The 23,547-nt window shown below is 42.1% G+C and overlaps 2 protein-coding genes across 8 annotated transcripts in view; both read right to left on the reverse strand.

The window, feature by feature from the left end:
- Positions 1-7,828, reverse strand: part of rbfox2 (RNA binding fox-1 homolog 2) — a 43,342-nt gene extending 35,514 nt beyond the window's left edge. For 2 of the 7 annotated variants that reach the window (XR_015129903.1, XR_015129902.1), the window contains exon 1: positions 6,653-7,828. Coding sequence is in view for 4 of the 7 variants with exons in the window: in XM_086295983.1 (XP_086152109.1) it covers positions 6,653-6,904 (252 nt within the window). In the remaining 3 variants the exon portion in view is untranslated. The remainder of the gene's footprint in view (positions 1-6,652) is intronic. The other 5 variants (XM_086295982.1, XM_086295980.1, XM_086295984.1 and 2 more) reach the window with 4 other exon arrangements.
- Positions 7,829-10,239: 2,411 nt separating this feature from the next.
- LOC147327955 (uncharacterized) lies at positions 10,240-19,752 on the reverse strand. Its single transcript, XM_086295988.1, has 18 exons — positions 19,264-19,752; positions 18,754-18,903; positions 18,421-18,539; positions 18,151-18,334; positions 17,884-17,996; positions 16,583-17,792; positions 15,419-15,543; positions 14,019-14,277; positions 13,648-13,775; positions 13,450-13,546; positions 13,208-13,330; positions 12,745-12,917; positions 12,476-12,573; positions 12,157-12,284; positions 11,756-11,936; positions 11,452-11,596; positions 10,682-10,758; positions 10,240-10,284 (listed from the first exon to the last, which is right to left on the reverse strand). The coding sequence occupies exons 1-17, from the start codon at positions 19,658-19,660 to the stop codon at positions 10,684-10,686; spliced, it is 3,705 nt and encodes a 1,234-aa protein (XP_086152114.1). The 5' UTR covers positions 19,661-19,752; the 3' UTR covers positions 10,240-10,284; positions 10,682-10,683.
- Between the last annotated feature and the right edge of the window lie 3,795 nt (positions 19,753-23,547).

Genomic DNA, 23,547 nt, shown 5'->3' on the forward strand with positions numbered 1-23,547 from the left:
TTCATTTATTCAGGTAAAGGTGATTCAATCTTCTTCACTTTAACTAACAGGAACTGAGAGAAGACCCAGTAACAATCTGCATGTTGGATTTAAGACGTAATAACTTATTTTATTAAAGAAATGATACTGTTTCTAGCTACTCAGAGAATCACAATTTATTATCTAACACTAAACATTTTATTATTGGTGGTTGAAAGTCATTAATATTCATACTATACACTAGGGCTGAACGATTATGGAAAATAATCTAATTGCGATTTTTTGCCCCAATATTGCGATTGCGATGCGATTATTTTTTAAGGTATTTGTCTTCTGTATTATTAAACAAAGACAAGCAATACATCATATAGTATGGCCAATACTATATTACATTAATTTTAAACTGTTCTTTCCTGGAAGACAGACCTCTGTTATGATGACATGAGGTGATGCATGAATTGATGACTGACATTTTTATTTAACTTCTTCAATCACAACAGTATATTTGAACATACACAATAGTTTATTTTTAGCTTACAAACATCTGAGCATAAAGTGCTGACAAGGAACCCTGGTGTAAACATTAAAATGAAAGTCAGTACAATGTGCAGATTGCAGAAATATACATAAAAAAAAATCAGTGGCTTTACCACACTCAGTTTTTCGACATCTGTGAACTACTAGACAGTCATTCAATTAAAAAATAATATTAAATAAATAAAACTAATAAATAAAAAATACACACATCTTACTGATCTCTGCAGTCAGTAACATTACACATAAAGTGCAAACATAATAGCAATTGTATAAACACACACACAAACACGCCTTTAAAGTTTAAAGGCGTGAAATTGGACGGTCTAGCCTTCTGATTAGCGTCACCGCTGTCTCGGTGGAGTTTATTAAACTCGGCCGTCTGCTTCTTGCTATCTAAAATATAACCAGACACTGGTGTAAATTCTCGACTGTCTCATACTTCTGTTTAATCAGTTTTCTGTTTGACGTTTAGTCAGCTGTGTGAAAACCAAGGAGGAACCCACCCGGGGGATTAATAAAGTTTTATTTTATCTAATCTAATAACTTTAATCTCAGCCAAACCGATTTACTCACGAACAAACAAAACACTGAAAAAAGCCCAACAATAACATTTTTAGGTTGTCTAAGTGACTTATATATTACGTTTAACCCGAGCAGCGAAACTCCGCGGTGATCTGAAAATGATGTGCCGGGAGTTGTGCCGTTCTCGGCCGCATCAGTAATCCTCGAGCTCCCGGCTAGCTGTCGAGCTGGTGGGTAGCAGACGCCTCTGAAAACGTCGAAGCACTTTTGCAAATATGGGATATCTTGATAAACCGAGCAGATATTTGATGTTTACACAACTACTTTCTCGCCTGAAAATATGTTAAAAGTTTATTTTGTGACCCAGAAAGATTAGTATGAGTAATTTTAAAACTTAGTAGCGGCCGCCATTGCTGGAAACTGGAGTTTGGCTGGGCCGCACTATGAATTCTGGGATATGGTAGTAATTTGGACAGCCTTATAATCGCAGTATAATCGCAGCCTTTGCGGTTAGAAAATTGCACTTGATCATGTCGCGATATTATCGCAAATGCGATATATCGTTCAGCCCTACTATACACTATACACTTATATATAATGATTTATTAATAGGGGAGAAAGACCATAATAGCACCGTTTTGTGCAGTTTGCAAATAGAGATTGAAGAGCAATGTTTAAATAAACATCAGTATAACACTACACCCCATCCAAAGCCAGAAATCCTGGTAAATCCCCTAACCGCACAATTTGGTAGCTCAAAAGAATAACTTTTTAGTACTATGGTTAAAAATCACCCCAAGATATTATATTATGCAAAAACTGGGTAATACAAGGCAATAATAGCTCCGTTTTGGGAAATTCTCGAACACTGAGACTGATGTCTACCTTTCAAATAAGCATGAACTGATACACTGTTACACACCATCAACACTAGAAATGCTGTAAAGTCTCCAGACTGAAGTTAATATAAGGATAAGTACACTGTAGCAACATCAAATTTCCCCCCCAAAGCCAAGTCTCAAAACACCGCCGGTCTTCAACATGAATCAGTCGAGAGATTTCTCCTTGCAATTCATCACAGAAAATCAGGGTCCCAAAAACTAAACAAATATTCTCCACCGGCTGCAAGAGAACATTTTTCTTGCTGACATTTTCATACCATTTCAGTGCAGGGGCTGAGATGAAAGTACAGCAGGGTGATCCACCTACATTAACGTCCTAGTCAAGTCATTTGTCCTCAGCGCTGTCGCCCCAGGCAGGACCTTATTAGGTTAGAGAGAGCCCCGGTTCCTACGCAGAGTGACAACAAAACACGGGCCGCTCAGCAGCAGGCCAGATGGATATTGAAGCCGACAAGCTACTCTCGACAATTCCCAAAATCTGACCAGAGCTGAAGATGCAGGGTGCCGTTATGAATCCTCTGTCACCCTGAAAAATGCAGGACTTCCCCGGTGCTGCACTGGAATGCAATACAGACTGATTGTGTGTTGTTGGGTTGGCGGGGAGAGCAGCACGCTCATTTAAAATCGGAGAAGGGCAACGGCAGAGGCAGGAAATCAGTAGCTAATTTCTCTGAACTCATACTGCTGAAAGCACTCAGCTTCTTCTTCCCTTTTTCTTTTTTTTCTTCCTTTCACTGGCTTTATTTGCCCTCGTTAGCTGAGCATTCAGTCATTCACTGCTTGCTGCACCGATTTATAAACGCACTGCTGCTCTGTAGCTACTTTGTAGCTTTGACTCAACAGAGCACTTCCTCCCACTCCACTGTGATGACATCAGAGCCTAATGAGAAAAACAGCAGTGTCAATAACCAAACGGGAAAGATCCCATTATTAGGCCACAGCGGTATAAATTACTTTCTCTCTCTACCGCAACCACACCCCTGTTCTGCTGGCTTCACAGGTCAGAGTTCAACTCTTGCCGTGTCGTCAGCAATAAAGACTTTTTTTAAAAATCAAGAATGGAAAAAAAAAATAAGGAAGGGAGACAGCGTGCTTTGCAGGAGCCAGGGTACCAGATGCTGTAACATTTTCCAGTATTTACCCTCCTCCTGAAGATTAGCTTTACAGACGGCCTTCTCTGTGATTTTATAGACGTTTCTTGGAAAGTCAAGCGTCCCGATTTAAGGAACTAAGGAAAACTGAACGTCACCCACCCCAGTTTGCTTCTGAAACCTTAATGGTGTCAGCGGGTAAGAGGTATAAAAATACGTCAGTGTTTTACATACACACACTGAGTCTGGGGGGAGGGGGGTAATTCGTTAAGCATGTGGCACAAAGCACAGTGGAAAAATGGTCTGTACAGATGAGGGTTGTTAGTTTTTGTTTTCCCTAAAAGGCCAACGGTAAAAATTTAAACCCAGTGGAGATTTTGGAGTAATAATATAAATCTATGGATGAATTTTCTGCCTTTTACTTTTTTTAATGACATTATTTACTGGTTAATTTTTATAGTCTGCAAAATGTCAGAAAGAAAGTTTATGGTCACATTTCATGTCTTCAAACGTTCAGACTGCACATGTTTAATGAGAAAACATAGAAAAGTGGTGAAACTGCACGTACAGAATGTATGAATATTAAACTTAAGGACCACGTATGCTTTTTCTTATTTTCTGTCATATGTACAGTGTCACAGTGGTGTGCTATCATATTTAACACTCAAAATTTCTAATATTGAAGCTCGGTGCTCTAGTTTCAGACTGCTTTTTTTTTTTTCATTTTTTACGTTTGGGTCTGTGTGATGTCAATGACAGGGGATATCTCGAAAACTGCCATCTCAGCTCTTGCTGTGAGAGTACAGAAGCTCCGCCCACTTTTTTTATTTAAGAGGGGCCGCCAATCCAGTCTAAAAGAAATGTGACCTTAAATGCAGAGGAATTAAACCAGCTCGATTCACAGCATGAAGTGATGAGCTAGACCAGGGCTCGGCAACCTGCGGCTCCGGAGCCGCATGCGGCTCTTTAGTCTGTATAGTGCGGCTCCGCGTGGTTTGGGAAAATAAATTTGAAGTATTTAGCTGAAGTGTATTTTATTTATGTTAGATCTTTTTTAATTTGTAGTTCTAAATTGGAAGATTATTGTGATATTGAAATATAAAAATTAAATTATATTCTATTATTTTTTCCATGGCTCAAAATAAGCGCGGAAGCCGGTTAACCCGCTGAAACGCCGTGCATTTATCGAGACTTTCAACCCCAGGTAGGCTAATTATGGATCTTCGGATCCACATTATGACAGCAGCTATTCTCAATCGTGAGCTATGTTAAAAACAAACACCGCTCACGCCTCACAGATGACACCTTACAGCCCTGCGTAAAGATGACGTGACTTCGTACAGCCCCGATTTGCAGACGCTGTGCGCAGAGGTTCGGGAGCAGAAGTCCCTTTGTAAACAAACATATGTTCAGCATATCTTTATTGACCACTTCTCACACACGGTTGCTGTACGCATACAGCCGGCTGTAGCTTTTCAGCTCACAACCCGACACATACCAACAACAGCATAGACGGCACAGAGGTTAAGGCGGCGAGGCGCGATTGCGGGTGCCGCTCAGGTACGTCCTCCTAGACCACGCCCCGTCATACACATTAACCAGGTAAAATACATATTTAGGCAGAATTTTGCAAATATCTATTTTTCTTTTTTCAGCAGCATAGTGCTCCAAAATCCCAAAGGCGATATAAGGGTGGCGGCTCACAACAGTTTTTGTTTGCTGGATCATTTTAGTTCAGCTGGGTGTCTTTCCTTTTGTTATGTTTCTTTAAGAGTTCAAAATGTGTTAATTACATAAACAAAATGTAATTTTCTCTGTAGCACTTCATGGATTTCATAAGCAACACACCTTAGTTGTTCACACAAAGCATAAAGGTAAAAAACAATATATACAGTGTTATCTTGATTTTAGATGTCAAAAAGTATTTGCGGCTCCCAGTGTTTTCTTTTGCGTGGAAACCGGGTCCAAATGGCTCTTTGGGTGTTAAAGGTTGCTGACCCCTGAGCTAGACAAAGGTCCAAAGAAGGATTATTTTAGGACACTTAACGTGGAGTTGGAAATGAATCTAACGGCTGCCCTTTATTTGTTTGACTTCATCAGACCTGCAATGACAGCATTAGAAGAGAAATTCACTTGCTATATAAAAATATAGGGCTGGAAGATGTTTTTAATAACTCGCTAGTGCACTAATAGGAGCATTACACAATGGACTACAGTATATAAGCTTCATCTGGTTTTCACCAATATCTGTGTGACGGCATCCCATAAAATCCAGGGCCTTAAATAAGGATCTCAGGGATCAGTGCGGTTATAATGCCCCCTCCAGTTTGAGATGTGATCCCATTAGCTGGAAACAAAGCCTCTTTGCTGCCAGTGATAGGGCAAATCTGTTCCTGCACCATCTAGGGAAGGAGGGGGTTCTCCTACTCTAATTTCCGGACTGTCCAGCCAGTTCACGTTCAATACGTTTTAGGGGCTGAAGCTATTGATCCGTGCTCTTCTCTCCGACTCTCTCTCACACACACACTCTTTTCCCTGCACATCTGTTTTTAAGTGCATTACATTTCTAGCCGTGTCTGTCAGCACTCCCTCGACTGACAGCAGGACGACGTTAAAGCCAGCCATTTAGTTTTCCAAACTGGAGCAAACAAGCCACTTCACCTCCATTACTGGAGCTTTCAGCGATGGAGAAATAGCTTTCTGTCTTCCACTGGAGTACTTCACCCTACATAATCCACTTTAATGTTATCCAGAGCATCTTCGGGTCCTCATGTGACGCTCTATTAATAACAATATTTGACCATTTTGGGATCAATGAGGGAAAGGGGGGAAAAAACAACAACAAACTGATTATGCTGACTGCTAGTCCATTTTAGCAGTGGTGCTCATAAAAGCAGGGGTGTTAGGATCCAGGCAATTGGACTGATGAGGTTTAGGCTCCTTGGTAAAATGATCATTGTTTACTCTAGATAGCCTGCAGTCTGCCCCCCCACCAAAAAAAAGGTCAAACAGTCAGATATGGACACTGACTCGTTGTAAAGCAAATGTTGTACACACTTATGCCACATAGGAATGTTTTCTTTCGTGTTTGGTGTAGTAAAATGCTGGATGTGTTTACATTCTTCACCCTCAGCCAGGGCTGTCTGGGTTTTCATAGATGATCTTTGGACAGGTTTTCGAATAACTAACCAGTTAACTATGAACCAGGCCAATACAAACCGGATTACTGCTATTCCCCTTTAAATTAACTGTCTGAGCTTCACCGTAGCATCTATAACAGTCCAGTTAACGCAGTGAGTTACTTTGTTACTAATCCAGCTCCATCTTCAAACAGCATGTAGAGTCATCTACAGCTGTGGTGGCATTTCCTGCACAGCTGGTAATGGGATGAGCAGTCACAGGCCTGTGTGCTGGGCCCTCCGCTACAGCTCTAAACTATCCGCAACTATCACACTGATCACGCATCTGAAACACCGGTAAATCGTGAGATTACATTAACAGCATAGGCCAAATTATTAAGAGAAACCTGGCCTTGCACCACGATTGCGTTGAGCCGTCTTTGCCTTATTGTATTAGGAAAAAGAAAAAAAAGAAAAAAACAAAAAACAATCCTCTCTGTACCTGACCAACCTCGCCCATTCCTCCTGTGCCGTCGATGCGGGGACGCTTGCACTCAGCGCCGGTCGAGTCCACCAGAGCCGCCGCTGTCTGTCCGTCGGGCTCCGGGTCTCCTCGCTTCATGCCGCGAACAGCTGCAGGAGCGCCACCGGGGTTGGGATGCACCCCGGCCATGGGGTCCAGCTCTCTATCCCGGTCTATGAGACCCCGGGATACAGGCAGCATGATGGATGCAACGTCGGTCGACATTAACATTTAAAAATCTTTTGTTCCCTCTCTTCAGCTAAACGGGGCTAAAATAACCTAATCTAGTGCACCTCTGTGCTTAAATCGGCGGAGGGATTAAAACAGTCTTTTAATAATCCAAGTAGCTTTCACTGTATTTTGGGCCTTTGTATGATTCCCCCCCAGTGAGTTGATGTATCTGGAAATGTTTTGGCTGCCTGGCTTAAAAAATGTCACTTGAAAAAAAAAAATATATATATATATAAAAGGAAATCTCACACAAGCACCGTTTTCCCTGTTATTTCATAACAGAGTCCCCTGTAATGCGAGCAGCTCTGTCGGGCTAATTTGCAGCTGTGTAGCCCCTGTCTGCTGACCGTGTATGTATTTACTGCGGGGATGCCTAAGAGGCCTACGTTATTTCAGATCATAACAAGCCAATTAAACAAACACCGATCAAAACAATGGCTCCTGAGCTTAGCCTACTGCCTAGTTTCCATTTGCTCCCCCCTCTCTTTCTCTCTCTCTCTTTTTTAACCCCACTCCAGGAGAGCTGTGTGTTTTTTAAGAGCACAACATCAATACCCTACCGCAACCTCAAGATGAAAAAAACCCTCAACATGTCTTCCCCGTCGCCCTTTTTCCTCCCTGTTAGCCACAGACTTTTACCACAGAGCAGAGGTTCACTGAAAGTCAATCCTCCTCAGGAGCTCTCTCTTCCCATGTTAGTCCGCAAGTCTGCGCTTAAAGAAAAGACGGCTTCTTCCCTCCCCCCAAAAAAAACAAAAACAATAAAGCCAACCAACCAACCGAAGGACGGACAGGCGGACGGACGGACGCCGGGGCTGCAGCGTTTCCTTCTCCCTCTCTTTCTCTCGCTTATTATTTTCTTTCCGCTCTCCGCTTTCCCGGTGTGTTCATGTAGCGTGTGTGTTACAGAAAGGAAACTGTCCTCCCTCCCTCCTTTCCACCCTCCTCCTACTCTCTTGGTGTAGTCATTCCCCTCCTCCTATCTTCCGCTCTTGCCTTTGAACGCAGAGCCAGGCAGCCATGCAGCCTACAAAATACACGCAGTGTGCCGCAGTGCTTCCATACATTTCACCGAGGGGGAGGTGTGTGTGTGAGAGAGAGAAGGGGCGACACGCACTACAATTCAACCCCTCTCCCCAAAAAATAAAACTGTAACTGTAAGCTGCTTTTACTATTCACATTTTTGTTTGTGCGCAGTTCTTCAAAATAAAAGTTTTTGCTCTTTAATGTTGGCCACATTACATGGCTGAATATTGAAAGGGGTGGGCTGCTCGGGAAGATTTCATGCCTAACTCATTACACAACCGATACGCAGGCCAAGGTCTTCACACAAGCCCAGCTGTGAGTCATGCAGCATGGAGTACCTTATGTTCCTCTGGCATTTTTATTGCTTGGATGACACCCAGTGGTCAAAGGGTACCATGGGAAAGGAGCACTTCAAAGGGGAACTGTTGTAGCGATTTAAAATACAAACAAGAGCAGACTTGCAGAGGTTTATTACATGTGTTGGTTCAGCACAATCTCCAGTCGCTTGACCTGAATAGTCCCAGTTTAATTTATTTTGGAAAAAAAACCTTTTGCAGGAGCCATGACTCCTCCCACTCTACCTTGCAAACATTCTCGTTTTCCCTCCCCAACTCTGATAACTGGATATTTCGGGATATACACTTATAATCACAGTTGAGTGACTTCTGCACAATAAAGTCTCCCTTGCACATTACCGCAATGCACAGGTTTAGCATTTTAATCATTAAGAATATGCAACGGTTGTTTTTGGATCTCATGCTTTATAGCCTTTATGCCACACAGACAGCTGCAGCCTTACATTTATCATTTTCACATGTGGATTCTCAGAGTTAGTTTCTATGCACAAATAATAAAATTCAAGCTTAATAGTAAAGTAGACAACTGCCCAAGGACACCAAGAGCCAGGGGTTTACTGTGAGTTGCACCTAAAAGGGCCTTTTAGGTGATTTGTGCCTTATTAAATAAACTCGAAGCTCAGCCCTTATTAGTGGGGCGACATTGGAGCATCTGTGGCTGAGGTGGTAATGATGGATTGATCCACAGCTCCTCTAGTCTGCATGTCAGTGTATATCTGAGCAGGTTACTGAACCAAGCTGGCCCTAATGCATCCATCGGCACATGTGTGAATGCTAGACAAAGTGTTAAGACCAGGGATGTCAAACTCATTTACATTGCAGGCTAATCTTATGTGGGTCAGACCAGTGAAACACCCCTTTCTTTGAGTGTACAGAAACTAAAATATACAATCTCCAAGACAGTTAGTATAAGGAAAATAATTTAAATTAACAGGATGTCTCAGTTTTTCCTACATGATAAAGAAGTGCAGCTGTAGTAGAAGAAGAGTTCTGCTGACAGATTTACATACAATTTTTAGCTTAGAAATGTACCAAAAATCAAGAAATTATCAGGGTGTAGGGAAGGTCTACATACAAAAAAAAACAACCTGTAATGCTTTGTCCAAAATAGAAGTCCACCACTACATTCTCCAAAGTTGTCCAGTGGGCCAGATTGGAGGCTTTGCCAGTCCAATTCTTGCCATTGGGTCTCATTTGTGACACCTCTTTCAAGGAGGGAGGGAGGAAGGGGGGGGGGGGGGGTGTTGTACTAAGTACTCAAATTGAGTTGGGAAGTGCCATCAGAAGGTTTCCCCTGGCATACATGGTGGCTTTTTTGTAGAATGTGTTCAGTCACAGTTGCATTACTACTTGAAGCTGCATAATAATCATGAATAACATTCACATTCAAACTGTGGAACGAGCTTCCTTTAGAGATTAGACAGGCCAGTTCTTTATCCGTTTTTAAGTCACTCTTGAAAACCCACCTCTTTACCCTGGCCTTTGACACCGTGAGATGTTGGTTTTTATTTTAGTTGATTCGATGCAGTTTTATCTTGTTTTTGTTTTAATATAGGGCTGTTTTAATTTTGTGTTTTATTTATTTTGGTTTTTTCTGTTATTCTATTGTTTTAACTTCTTTTCTGTACAGCACTTTGTTCCTGTGCTGGGTATTTTAAAGTGCTTTATAAATAAAATTGGATGCTGTGTAATGAGGTCAAGCATGTCATTTCTGTCCATGCTGAGGTTTCTACCTCATTCTTCGTGCATAGCCTCCAGTCATCCTGCTCTAAACATGCACAGACTGAGCCCATGTGGGCTCAGTCTACTCCACAATGACAGCATGTCCACACAAAGTTGCCTCCCACTTTTTTTGATGTACTGCCACTTCCTACTGTAAAAGCTAATGGCTGTCAGTTTAAAATAAAAAAATAAAAAAATAAAATAAAAATAAAATAAAAAAAACCCACACATGCTACTTGAGAGCTTTTATTGGTAGTTACGAGTGATGGCTGAGGCCTGAAAAAGAAAAGGGGAGAAAGAAAGAAAAAAAAAAAAAAAAAAAAAAAAAGGGGGCAAAGAAATGGTTAAGAAATTAACTTTGAAGTATATAAACAAGACGTAAACACAGCTGTTTTACTAGTCAGACAATCATCTTGGCTAATTTCATGCATTTACTGTGGTGTAACTGAAAAAACAGGAAATGGCTCCGTCTGAATTAATAATTCAAAACTGTCCTCATTACTAAAACATTGTCCTGCTGTCATATGGAACTGTAGCTACTACTGGCTCTCTGGCTGTTCTCGGAGAGTAGGCGGCTTGTGAAGGAGTTCATTCATGGCAGTTTTGTTGCGATCCACCCGAGTTCACAAGAGTGTGCTGGGTGATTTGAGGACAGAGCGCTAATTATCCTCACCGTCACTGGCCAAAGCATCCTTCAACACAAGGACCATCACGTGGCGAGCAGATTTCAGTCGAACACATGAAGTAGATCTGAGAGGGAAGAAAAGTAGAGCAGGATTTAATGTTGTGTCCAGTCTCCAGAGTGTGCAGCGTAATATTACAAACAGCTGCTGGCAATTGAGATGGGGCCAGAATTTGCAGCTTACAAAATGGCTCCTCCACATCTCATTAGGAATGCTGCTTAAGAGATTTAGAGATATAGCCACAAATCGTCTTCAGACAACACGTTTCCACTAGATGAAAAGATAACTCATCTGAACTGGCACTAATAGAGAGTCTAACAAGCACACATTTGTTCACATTTTAACCAAATTAAGACAGGAAGCCTGGATACTGTACTGTGCAAGAGTCCCGAGTCACCCCTCATGTCTTTACAGTTTCCTTGCAAGGAGTCACACTTGTAATTTTTAACATGTGTTAAAACAGTTTATACCCAATAAGTGTATCCAGAACAAATGTTGTACATGTATACATGTCAACTGTTATGTCACAGGACATTATGAAATCATGTTTATCATTTCAAGTTTGATTTTAACATGCAGGTCTGTGTCTCTGTAAGCTTTGAGCTAACAGAAAGGTGTATTTTTGCAAAGCCATGGCATCAAAAAAAAAAGTCATATCCCAATTTAACAAACAATCCTATGTCTACAGAAGTATTTACATGCCTATAGAGTAGCCCAAAACCATTATATGCAGAACTCAAGTGGCTGTGTTCCTGCTTACCTCTTCATCCAGATCCTTAAACTCACCATCAGGAAGGAACTGGAATGTTGTGATGGTGAAGCGGCGGGTCTGAGCATCAGGAGAAAGTGGCTGAGGATGCGATGGAACAGCCTGTGGCGGTGCTGGGTCCAAAGGGTTGGGACATCTGTGGAATAGATGAGAGCCAATGTGATAACACGTTTTACTTTCCATGTAAAAATCAAATATTTGTGAGAAGAAAGTTTTGATACTCCTACGGACCTCTCCTCCTCCTACGAGCTCAGTTTTTTCCCCTCCTATGTTCTTTTCACATTTTTAAACCTACCCATTGTACAGCAGCACCCACACAGCTTTTCCAGAGCGGGGGTAGGCCACGCAGAAGTGTACCAGCAGAACTAAAGTGGGATCTGGAGAGTTGAGGAGCCGCACTTCCAGATTGAGAGGCTTCCCCAGCATCATCTTCAAGGGCTGGTGATACTGTGGGTAGTACCTTTTGTACTGGTCATCTGCCGTGTAGGTATATAGGAATAGCATTTCACTCTTTCATAAGCAAGCACAAGATCTCAAAGCTGAACTGGATGCAGTTTAAGATATTCATACACTGCCTAAATATTTAATTTCCCAACAATTGTTTGTTATTCAATTATTTTTCCAATCCATCCCAACCAGTGTTGAATGGTTATTTGATATTAAAAAGCATTTTGTCTTGAAATTAGTACAATTTACCTTCAGCAATCCTTAGCTGAACTCCAAATGCCCCATAGGACTGAATTTCAGGACCGAGGGTGGGAGTTTTAACTATGTAGCTCACAGTCAGAACTGTTCCTGGCATGTACCTGCACTCCACCAGCAGCCTGAGAATTAAGACAGAAGATGTGATAAATAATATCTAGACAGTTTAATCATTTGTCATTTCTTCATCTTTGTTGCATGTTATTCATCCACCAAACTGTCCATCATGGAGTTATTCACTCCATCCTTCAGTGACATGACCGAAGCTTTCTGTGAACACTGTGGGCATATTAAAGGTAAATATGGGTCTGACCTGACAGGAGAATCTCTTGTGATAGTGCCATAGTTGAGGCTGATTGCCTGAACCATGTTGATGACTTCTACCATATAGACAACAGTTTCCCCCAACATCTGTTAGGACGGGGAAAAGAAATTTCTTAATGCAAACCAAAGGAATCATGGAATACAACTGGACTTTTCATTATTTTCCCCAATTAGCTATAGACTCATTAAATCAGCACTCTAGTAACTATAGGAAACACTAAATATTAGAAGTAAATTTGTGCACTGGTCAAATCTCACCACTCTGCGTGTCCCACAGCCATCCATCGGGATCTTAAACAAGGCGTAGTCAGAAGTCACTTTCTGAGGTCTGCAGGTGAAGTTGCCGGCAGCGACAAGCAGGGCAGGGGAAAGAGGGGGCTCCGTGATGGAGGCAGGCACAGAGAAGACAAAGTGGCGGTCAATAGTGCACTCTGGAGGGGGATGCAGAAAGACAAACACAGATACACATGCACAGTTATGTAAAGGTCAGATGAACCAAAGGTCAGAAATCTCAGGAGGCAATTGATAATGAGACCCAAGGTATCTTATACCCTTTTCACATTTTGTGTCACTGCCAGCTTGAATCATGCTGCGCTGGCCCTGAATATCCCTCTTCACACATCCAGCAGCTGTAGCGCTTACATTTCTGCACCCAAAACATCTCAAATGTACTCAGCTAAGTGGTGTGAAAAAGCCAGTGGGGACGCAGACTGCAGCTCACCATCCATGGGGTAGTAGCAGGCAGGGGGGTGCTTGTTGAAGCAGCAGCCCATGGAGAGGCACTGTGTCTGGGATAGAGAGCTGGATCCACAGGGGAGACGCTGTTCGTGAGGAAGGTTGCACTCTGAGGGACAGCACGACAAATGTCAGCCACACAGTTAAAATAACTCTGAATGGCCAGGAGAAAACAACCTTTGGCAAATTGAACAGCCTTTCAGAGGAGTAAATATTAAGTCTATCTACCTTGCCTGGGCCCCGAGATGGTAACCGGACAGGAAAACTGAGACTCCTTTTTGCCATTTAGTGTCATGTAGATGACAGTGATGATGTATAGTGTACCCTTTTAGAGAAAAATGTTTATACCAGAGTTAATAGGCACATAAAATAGTCAATTATACAAAAAGGTCATATGCTCAGTGTGAAATCCAAGTCAATACTTGCCTGCACACTCATGTGGCAGCGTGAGTGCAACTGTAGATTCAAATGGATTTTGCCATCTTTGCCTTTGCTTGCAGAGTACCCACATTGCTTTGGGGCATCCTTGAGGTTCATCTGGTTCCCCTTGATGTCTGAAAAATACATTTGGAAACGCACAACAAGTTATTTGTGTGCACTTTAAAGCGGCACAATTATAGATCTCAGCAGGCGTAAGGGGCTCCGTTTAAGCACTCCCCAGTCAAAATAAAGACCAAGTCTGCCACTCCCACTCACAGTAAACCAAAGCCCCTGAACCATGTAGTAGTCAACTCATGCAGAGATGATGGCAAACATATGCACCTGGAACGCATACACCACCACACAGACGCACACACCTTTAACAACTATTTCTGAAATGGGACCAAAGGGGAGCTCCACAGTCATCTCATGAGAAGAGCAGAAGATTTTAGGCTTTGGAACAGCAGACGGGCCGATCCCATCCTTGGTGGTGCTTGGTGGGGTTGGTGTGGGTAGTGGGGCATCTGTACCAAGATTGTCAGAGGGGCTTTGAAATGGGCACTCCAGGTCCACAGTCCTGTACTGCGCCATGGAGAAGTCCCAAAACCGTAGAGGTAAGGAAATGGTCGTGGGAGTCTACAGCAAGAGAAATCAAAATCAATAAGAGCAACCACGCATGGTTTCAAGCGCCTGTATTCAAAAATAAAGTCTGCCAGTGGAGGTCACAAAACAGTTCAGCAGTTGGGTTGCAGAGAACATATTTAATTTATAAAAAAAAAAAAAAAAAAAAAAAAAAAAAAAAAAAAAAAAAAAAAACACTCCACCCAACACAGATGCATGCAGAACCAGTGCTGCATAGTCCATATGGGATTAATCATAAATATGCGCTGCTGACTAGGAAGAACTGCCCGGCTGTGTTCTATATGCAAGCAGGACTTGCTGTAGTGACAACACAAATGGTGCAAACTGCCATCATCAGCAATTCAAAATAGCTTTATATCTTGCCATGTTGCTGTAGAGGACTGCAGTTCATCTGTGCATTTGTTCCCCCCATCCATTTATTCATAGAGTAATGAAAATTTAACAGACAAAAGAAAAATGGAAAGCAACCAGGCAACAGACTCAGAAATTAACAGTTTAACCAACACTTGAATAATTTTCCTGTCAGTCTGTCATTGTGATACCACTCAGTATCACAGTACTCAAGGATTCCCTTTGAGCTGCCTTGTTTTTAATGCATGTGCCATTTTATCCTGCATATCCAAAACAATCGTCCACAAGAACAAAACCACTGACAGGTGAAGGAAACATCGATCGTTGATCATGTCATTACAATGCTGTGTTCTCTTTAACCTGCTGGAACCTGGCATCCTTTTGGCTCATTAGTATGACAACACCCACCTAAACACCATTACAATCTGAGTAGATAGAGGTCAGGTGTCAATGCCATAACAAGTCAGAACTGCTTTGATGGATAAATTGAACCTACACAAAATTTCAGGAGGTGGTTCTAAAGTTGTGTCTGACCGATGTTGACGTCTCATTCCAAGTCAATGACTACACGCCTGAAGTTGGACATTGCATCATCAGCAACATTACGCGATTAAAAGACATACAACGGCTGCCTTATTTTCCAAGTTAGACATTTTCAATAATGCACACAGTTGGCATTTTGGGAATCAGTGTGCTATGCTCCCATTACAAAACACACAAAGCAACAATGCAAAAAAACCCCACAACAAACACAAAAATGACAGACTAAACGCACTGATCCCACCTGTAAGTAGCTGTGGCAGGCAGGCAGAGGAGAGTGGAGAATTACCCCAAAGCCCTCAGTCATCTGTAGCATGTACCCACAGAATGGAGCCACACTGGAGACGAAAGTCCAGATGTTTGTTTGGTCTGGAGTAGGAACCAATATTAGTTAGATAACTGCAGATTACATACATTTTTCATCTTGAAAGTAAAACCTGATTCAAACATACTGACAGTGTTTCTAAGCTCATCTGGGAAAAGCTACGTTATTTCAGACGTAAATGCACGCTTATTTTAAAACCATGGTTTTCTCCAATGTCTCTGGTGACAAAAATAAACAAACCAGCTTGTTCTTTCTGAAAGTCAGATTCTAAATTCTTACCTTACTATAACTGATTAATTATGAATGCAACAATAAAAACATACGGAAGCTAAACAAACAATGTTTCACCGTGTTTGAAAGGTTTAAATGTTAAAACATTTAAACAGGTCAGAGCCTGGTTAGAAATTAATTTCCACAGGAAATTATACTTGAGTCAGTGCGCCCCTGCCTCCACAAAAAGTGATGAAGACAAATTATGTCGAACCTTCCACTAGAAAAAACTAAATCTTTGAGGGAAAAAATTAATAAATTCTTTAAAGCCATTGTAGGTTTCATCTTTGGTACATAAGTTTTACTAAGTTTGAGACTTCGACATGGTAAATGACCTGTATTTGTATAGCGCTTTACACTACATTTAGTCACACACACACACACACACACACGATGGCAAGCTACATTGTAGCCACAGCTGCCCTGGGGCGCACTGACAGAGGCGAGGCTGCCGGACACTGGCGCCACCGGGCCCTCTGACCACCACCATGGGATACATCACTGGGTTTTTTTCCCCCTTAAGTAATTGCACAATTTGTATGTCTAATGCAGCAAACATGACACCTAGTTAAATACTTATTAGTTATGAGTTAGAGTTATGGTTTAAAAAAATAAAATAAACATACATGTCAAATATTAAGTATATTTTGCTGTGATTTCTTCAGCAGCACCTCAAATCACAAATATACCTGACTAAGGATTTCTTCTTTAACCGAGGCAGCTGGCAGTAAAATAATATAAAGTGTCACAGCTAGTCTGTTTATCTAACTACTTGCCAACACAAAGAGCTCTTATGTTTGGACAAACACCAACCTTTGACCTGTATAGAGTCTGGGTGAGTAAAAGGCAAGAAAGCAACCATCCTCCCAGTCATACACTGGAGATTAGGAGTCCATGGAGAGGGCCCAGCTGGGGTTGTAGAGCTTGTGGTGGGGGGAGTAGTAGTGGTGGTGGTGGAAGGCTTTGGTGTCGTCACAGGTGGTTGAATCTCTGGATACCGAGGCAGAGGGGGGTGGGGTGGAATGTAGTGTGGTGGGTAGAGAGTATGATAAACATGGTAAGGATAAGAGCTACATATTGTGTGACTGTAAGGCAGACAGATCTCTTGTGGAACTGGTTTCTGAGGTTCCTCATTGGCAGGTGTTGGAGATTCAGCTGGTTGTAGGTAAAACAGATTTGAGAGAAAGTTGTAACCCCTGGTTTTAATAGGGTCAAGTGGAGCAGCAGAAGGTTTTTGGTAGGACACTGGCCAATAACCATAATAGGAGCTGTAAGAAGAAGCTGGAGGACCTATAGGCTGTTTAGACTGAGATGGAGGAGGATATTGTGGACCAGGAGGCAGAGGAACAGGTGGCTGGTTTACTGGTTCAGGATAGTAAGGCATCTGAAGATAGTACTGAGGGTAAAGAGGATGTGATGGAGGTTTGGCTGGTTTTGTAAGTGGAGGAACAGTAGTAGTGGTGGTTTGAGGTGGTGTGGTTGTAGCTGGTGTCACTGTTGGGTAGTAGAATGACATATGGGAGTAATCAAATAGATACTGAGGAGGTAAATTAGGCACTTGATGTGGAGACTGTCCATTTTCAAGTGGACGAGGATTGGGATCAGGCCTGGCCAGCACCATGACTGGAGAACGGTAGTGAGAAGGTGGATATTTCAAGGAGCCAAAAGAATAAGGTGACTTCCCAGGAAAATTGGGCTGGTAACCGGGAGGACTGTCACCGGTGGGCTGAGGTGGCTCTTTGGCTTGTGGCCCAGGAGGGTAGAGCTGGAGGAACTGGGGCAGCTGGGGGAACTGGAGACCAGGATAGCTGTAGTCAGGATAGCCCGGAAATTTTCCGTGTTCTGGGGTTGGAGGTGGAGGAGGGGAAGGTCCAATGGGATCTGGGATGTTGGGATACTGAGGGTTGTCGGGAGACAAAGGTGGAGACCAAGGTGTAGAGGGTGCATAGGGGAACCAAGAAGTGACTGGGCAGGAGAGAATGTATTCATTATCACCAAATACAAGCTCAAGCTGGAGACCATCCTGTGGGGGGGGGAAAAAAAATTAAAAGAAGTGTTGCAGATATTATTGCAAGCAAACAGTCTGGTAATCCAGTTAAAATAGGAAAACTTACTCTACTGGTGAAACAAGGAGCACTGGAGTAGATGAACAAAGTATGCTCCTCAGACTGGGAGTCTATATAGTACGCACACTGTTCAGATACAAATGGATGCAAAGCTCCATTCACTGCAAGACATTGAACATACTTTTGTTTTTTTACTCAATTGACAATGAAAACCACCAGTGTTTAAAAATTGCATAAATTTCCACTATTCTTCAAGACCAGAAGCATTAAGCTATCTCCTAACTTTACATAAAATACACACACAAAACAAAAAACCTTTCACTCCCAATGCAGGTATATCCTTCTCCTGTGCATGTATCTGCACTGCCATGCCAAAGGAGGAGCAGAAGACTGAGGGTGGTGAAAGAGGGAACAAGGGTGTAGGAGTGGATATCCGAATTGGGCAGGAGAGCTTCAGCGGGGTGCCCCACCACAGCAGGGGCAGCATGTAACTGTTATTCTGACAGAAAGCAGCACGACAAAGTCAGGGGCAGTTAACACAGACCACGAGAGACGATGATGGGCGTCAAACGCTGCTGCTGGTACCTCCTGGGTGATGTAACAGGCGTCGTATGGCACCATCATCTCAAGGTCACTCCACGATGTCCTCAGAGTGTAACCACAGTATGGAGGCAACTGAAACACCGAGATCGGAGAGGTTCCCACTGTAGAAACAAAAAGTGTAAAGAACTGGGGGGGGTTGTTTTTTTAATTTCTTATATATTGAAATCACATGTGGTGAGCCCTCCCTCTGAATATAATGGCACAAAAAATAAAATAAATAAAAAGAAGTACCCCAAAACAAAAAAACAACAACAAAAAAAACAAAAAAACAAAACCAAAACACACAAGACATGTCTTCCAACACCACAAACTTACCTCTGTCCACTGACAGGTGTGTAAATCCTTGACCGGAGGCAGTGAAGACCATGACATCATCATCACACTCCACCAGAGGACTCATAGCCTGCCACTCAGAAAAATGTGTACTGGACTCAGAGGATAGGCCCAAAACCTCCCCCTGAAAACCTAGAGGATTAAAAAGCCAAATACACATCAAAGATGTAGTTCTTGTCTTTAAATTACCCACCCAGTTTGGCATAGCAGTCATTAGATGTGCTGGGTATTGTTTGTTAATGATAGAAATGTGTAGCAGAAGCAGAAGTGACTGTTTTATCCTTCATGCTGGCTGCGCCCTACATTTCCCAGAATGCAAGTCGCTCACAGTTTAGTTTTCAGGTGTGCTGCAGCTATATGGGTATCCTTACTATACCCGACCCAAACTGACTCAAAGGAATTCCTACTGAAGCAACTAAAGGCTTAATAAACGCCAGCCTTTACTCACCACATAAACCACCTGTGAATAACATATGAGAGTTTGAGGTTAACCTGTAAAATCTGCTTGATGTCCATGTACAGACTCTGGAGTCGAGGACTTTGGTTTCACGCTAACATTCCCAATATTCCAAGACAAACTCTCGGGCACAAATTTGACGTCTGACTTCTTAAGGTCTTGTGCACTAAGATGTGGGTGTGGCTCTCCAGATCCAGGCTGAAGCTGAAGCTTGTGAAGTCTCTGTTCGTTAGATTCGCGCAGATCACCATATCCTGTCCCGGTGTGCTGTCCAGCTGGAGTTTTGTCCTGTTTAATCCTCTCCCCTTCTGTAGCTGTAAAACCATCCTCCCACTGTCCTAAACTTACTGAACAACACAGCTGAAACACGTAAAAATAAACAGTTGCCACAAATAAAAATATACTTTTTCCTCTTTTCTGTTTGCAAGACATCGCCGGAATGGACGCTTCTTGCCCGCGTGCGCGCAGAGGGCCTCACCTGAACGCGAAGGTGATCAATTAAGTCATCAAGCACGAGCCAATTAAAAAGCCTGCACAGAGAGAGAGCGAGAGAGGCTGTCGAGCGAAAGGCTTGATGGGAAATTTGATAACGTTAGCACCAGAATGAATATGTTTGCAAGTCTTTGGGTGAGTCTGGCTGTTATTGTTTTAAGGTTATATTATATGGTCCATCAGTTTTAGTATGTTAGGTAATTTTTAACGTCATTTCTAACAATTCCTGAAACTCAAAGACATCAGAACATTTTGGAAGCTCAGTATTTTGTAATTTTTTTTATGAAATTAAATACAAACTTAAAATATTACCTAATTATCAAAGTAGTTGATTTTTACTTTAAAATTCGAATTGATGAAATATTATTGTGAAATGTTTTGTTTCTTGCGGACTTGTAACTATGGGGTTTTTTTTTTTTTTGTTTTTTTTTAAATAATACTGTTTTCTGAGTTGCAGTGTTCATGGTCTGACAGAGATGGAAGCTTGCTTCAGTCACTGAGTCAAATTTCAAGTTATTTTCTCAGCACTCCAGGAATTTTAAGGTACCCAACTTAAAATTTGTCAACAAGGAGGAGGCAGACAGGGCGACTGGAAGTCCCTCAGCATTTTTATTCCTTATTCCATATTTACATGATTCGGCGAAGAGAGTCGCGAGGTGTTAGGACACGAGGAGGAGATTCATGGGAGCGTGATAATGGTGGAATATTTCTTGGCTGTTGTGCCGCTGCTTGAGGACGGGGCTAAATCCTAAAGTTAAATGGCTTTGTTAATAGATTGGACGCCCTGTGCCGCGACAGTACTGCAGGGAGCTGAGGAGACTGGTCTAAGAAGAGCAAAGTGATTTGATGTGGGAAGATGGGTGTTGCAACTATTTCATCACATCAGTGTTTTAGTTGGAGGGGAAGAGGCGGAGGCTTTTATTGGTCTGCTAAGATAGCAAATAGAAGACTTTATGAGCTGTGCGCCAACACTGGAGGACATTAAACGGGGCTTTAGAAAAACGTGACCTTCTCCATAAAACTGAGATATTTTTAAGGCCAAAAAATAAACAGATTAACCAAGAAAACAGCAGACAAATGATTGTAATAACCTTTATTCACAGACATAATTGAAAAGACTAACAGTTCAAAGTTTTCCCCAAAATACACCCCAGTAAAAGATAAAGATGAGCTCGCATCGATTCCTTGGGATTTTAAACTAGAAGCAGCTACTTCTGCATAATACCCTTTCACTGGACACCCACTGCACAATGGATGTTAGACTGCACACTCTGCAGAGGCCCACATGTTGTGACAGGAATAGAAAACTCCACTGAGTCAGAAGTGGCATAAAATGGGAACCAGCGCTGCTCCGCACCCACTCAACATTTACTGTGAGGATATGACGAACCGTCAGGGGTCAGATGTAATGGTTTTGACATCTATTCAGACTTACTGCCAGGAGAAAATGCTTCTCCGAGTTCATTCCCACACCCTCTGACAATAATATAGCTCTCAAATGATTTTCATCTCAGCAGCACTACAATAAAAACAGAGGCCTACACTATTAGCTCTATTATCACCCAGACGCCATTGCAAAAGGTTATGTAACACAGAGCCTGTGAGAAATGTATTCACTTCAAAGGAGACATTTGGGTTGAATGGCATTTCAACTGTGTGTCTGTCATGTATTTACGGCTGCAGCTGATCATTATTATTATAATTCTGGTGATTATTTTGTCAATGAAATTGTCAGCTAAATGTCAAAAAGTAAAAATGCCGTCCTGATCTATCACCGTCAGTTCAGAATCCAAAAATATTTCATTTCTTCACCAAAACTGTAATCACTGATTGCTTGATCTGGCAAAATTCATGCATCCCTCTATATAGCCATTTTCTTCCTCTTATCCAGTTCAAGGTCACAAAGGGGCAGAGCCTATCCCAGTTATTATATTATATATGGTTAACTGCAATCAAGTGATCACACAACAGTGCTTAAAGCATCTGCACATTCACATAAACATAAAGAGCATCCTCTCTGACCAAATAAGGAGGATGCTGGATTGTGTTTGTCCACTTCACTCTGGAGCTGCTGTCTAGCACTGCGGGACGGATCTGACAGTTATACGCTCTGGCCTGATCAGCAGCCACAATCATGAACAAATATGATGAATTTAAATAAGTAATACAGCAGCTGCAGCCAAACACAGGAAGTAAAGCTGGCAAATAAACTGCTGGCTAAGTGAATGTATTGCAAGGCTGATCAATATCTCTGCCCGATCATTACAAATGTATTTGAACAGAAGATGCCTACAGGTCTCTCCTCTTTGTTCTGAGCTCCTCACACTAAACAGGAATGGGCCTAGGGATGCTTATAGGCTTGGCTTTGTATTGTTTTATTATGTTTTTTGGATTTTCACCTAATCAGACATATGTACATCTATAAAAACTCACTGACCACTTTATTAAGGATACCTTAAAAAAGGTGGTTACTGGTTGACACAAATACCCGATCAATCAATCACATAGCAGGAACTCAATGCATGTAGGCATGCAGTTCAGTTCTGTGGATGATAATCCCATCAGAGGTCAGAGGAGACTGGCCGTACTGCAGTAACTCAAATAACCACTCATTTCAACCACAGCAAGCACAAAGGCCATCTCTGAATCCACAACACGTTGACCCTTGAAGCAGATGAGCTTCAGCAGCAGAAGACCAGACCGGCTGCCACTAGTGTTGGCCCAGAACAGCAAACTGAGGCTACATTCACACGGGCTCACCAAAATTGAACAACAGAAGATTTGAAAAACACTTCCAGTTTTAAAAAATCCAAAGTGCTTTACACTAAAATAAAATAGGGGGGAAAAAAAGGTTACATACTCAAATTTCCACCACTGTCACCCGATCCCATCCAGTGAGATGTGGTGAAACATCGTGGATGTGCAGCATCCAGCATCCACACAATAGTGATACTATTGTGTCAATATGGGTACAAATCTCAGAGGATTCCAGCAGCTTGTTGAATCTATGCAAGGAAGAATTAAGGCAGATCTGAACTCGAAAGGAGGTCCAACCCGGTGTTAGACTCACTTTAAGTATTCCTTCCTATGTATCCAAGTTCCCCCTCTATGAAAAGGTTTCATCAGATTTGGCACACATGTTCACTCTGGCTCAAGGCTGAAGTAATTAAGTGGAGCTCCGTGCTAAACTGCACAAAAATACATCCCCCCTCCTGCTCTACTGTACATTCTCAACTTTCAACACTGAACTGTGTAAACTGTCCGGGTTAGGCTGCTCATACGGACTGAATCTATACTGTCAACAAATGAGGAAATAAGTGAAAGAGCAAAGGAAGCAATTACTGTATCTGTCTTCATCCCGCCTCCTGCAGGATAAAGCCACCGTTGTAGCACTAACACCAGAAGTTCCTCAGTCTCGACCTGAGTCTGGTCTTTAGTGAGCTACCAGAGCCCGAGGGGAGATAAGGGGCCTGCCAGGCAAACAAACTTCACATCCAGATAGAAACGTTCATTTATAAAGCTATTTATGTGAAAATGGGAAAATCCATAACCGCTTAAGCTTGCTTTAACCCAAGACAGATGATGAAAAGCTTTTCTAGATGTGCACTGTCTGACAAGTAATCCCTTAATTACGCGGTTCTATTTGACCAGAGCCGACAAGCAGAGCTATCTGACAATGTCAGTTTAGAATATGACAGTTTGTCTATAACTGAAGCCTCATGTATGTTAACATAAGGCGTTATTAATATTCATCACTGACATTTATTCTCTGCGTTACTCCTACCCTTTTGTTTTCTTATTTAACAAAGGCTTGCGTTTCGGAGGAA

The sequence above is a fragment of the Aulonocara sp. 'chitande type north' Nkhata Bay genome, linkage group LG6, assembly GCF_057382095.1.
Source record: "Aulonocara sp. 'chitande type north' Nkhata Bay isolate Kocher_YH1m ecotype deep benthic linkage group LG6, A_spYH_male_GT1.1, whole genome shotgun sequence".
Lineage (NCBI taxonomy): Eukaryota > Metazoa > Chordata > Actinopteri > Cichliformes > Cichlidae > Aulonocara > Aulonocara sp. 'chitande type north' Nkhata Bay.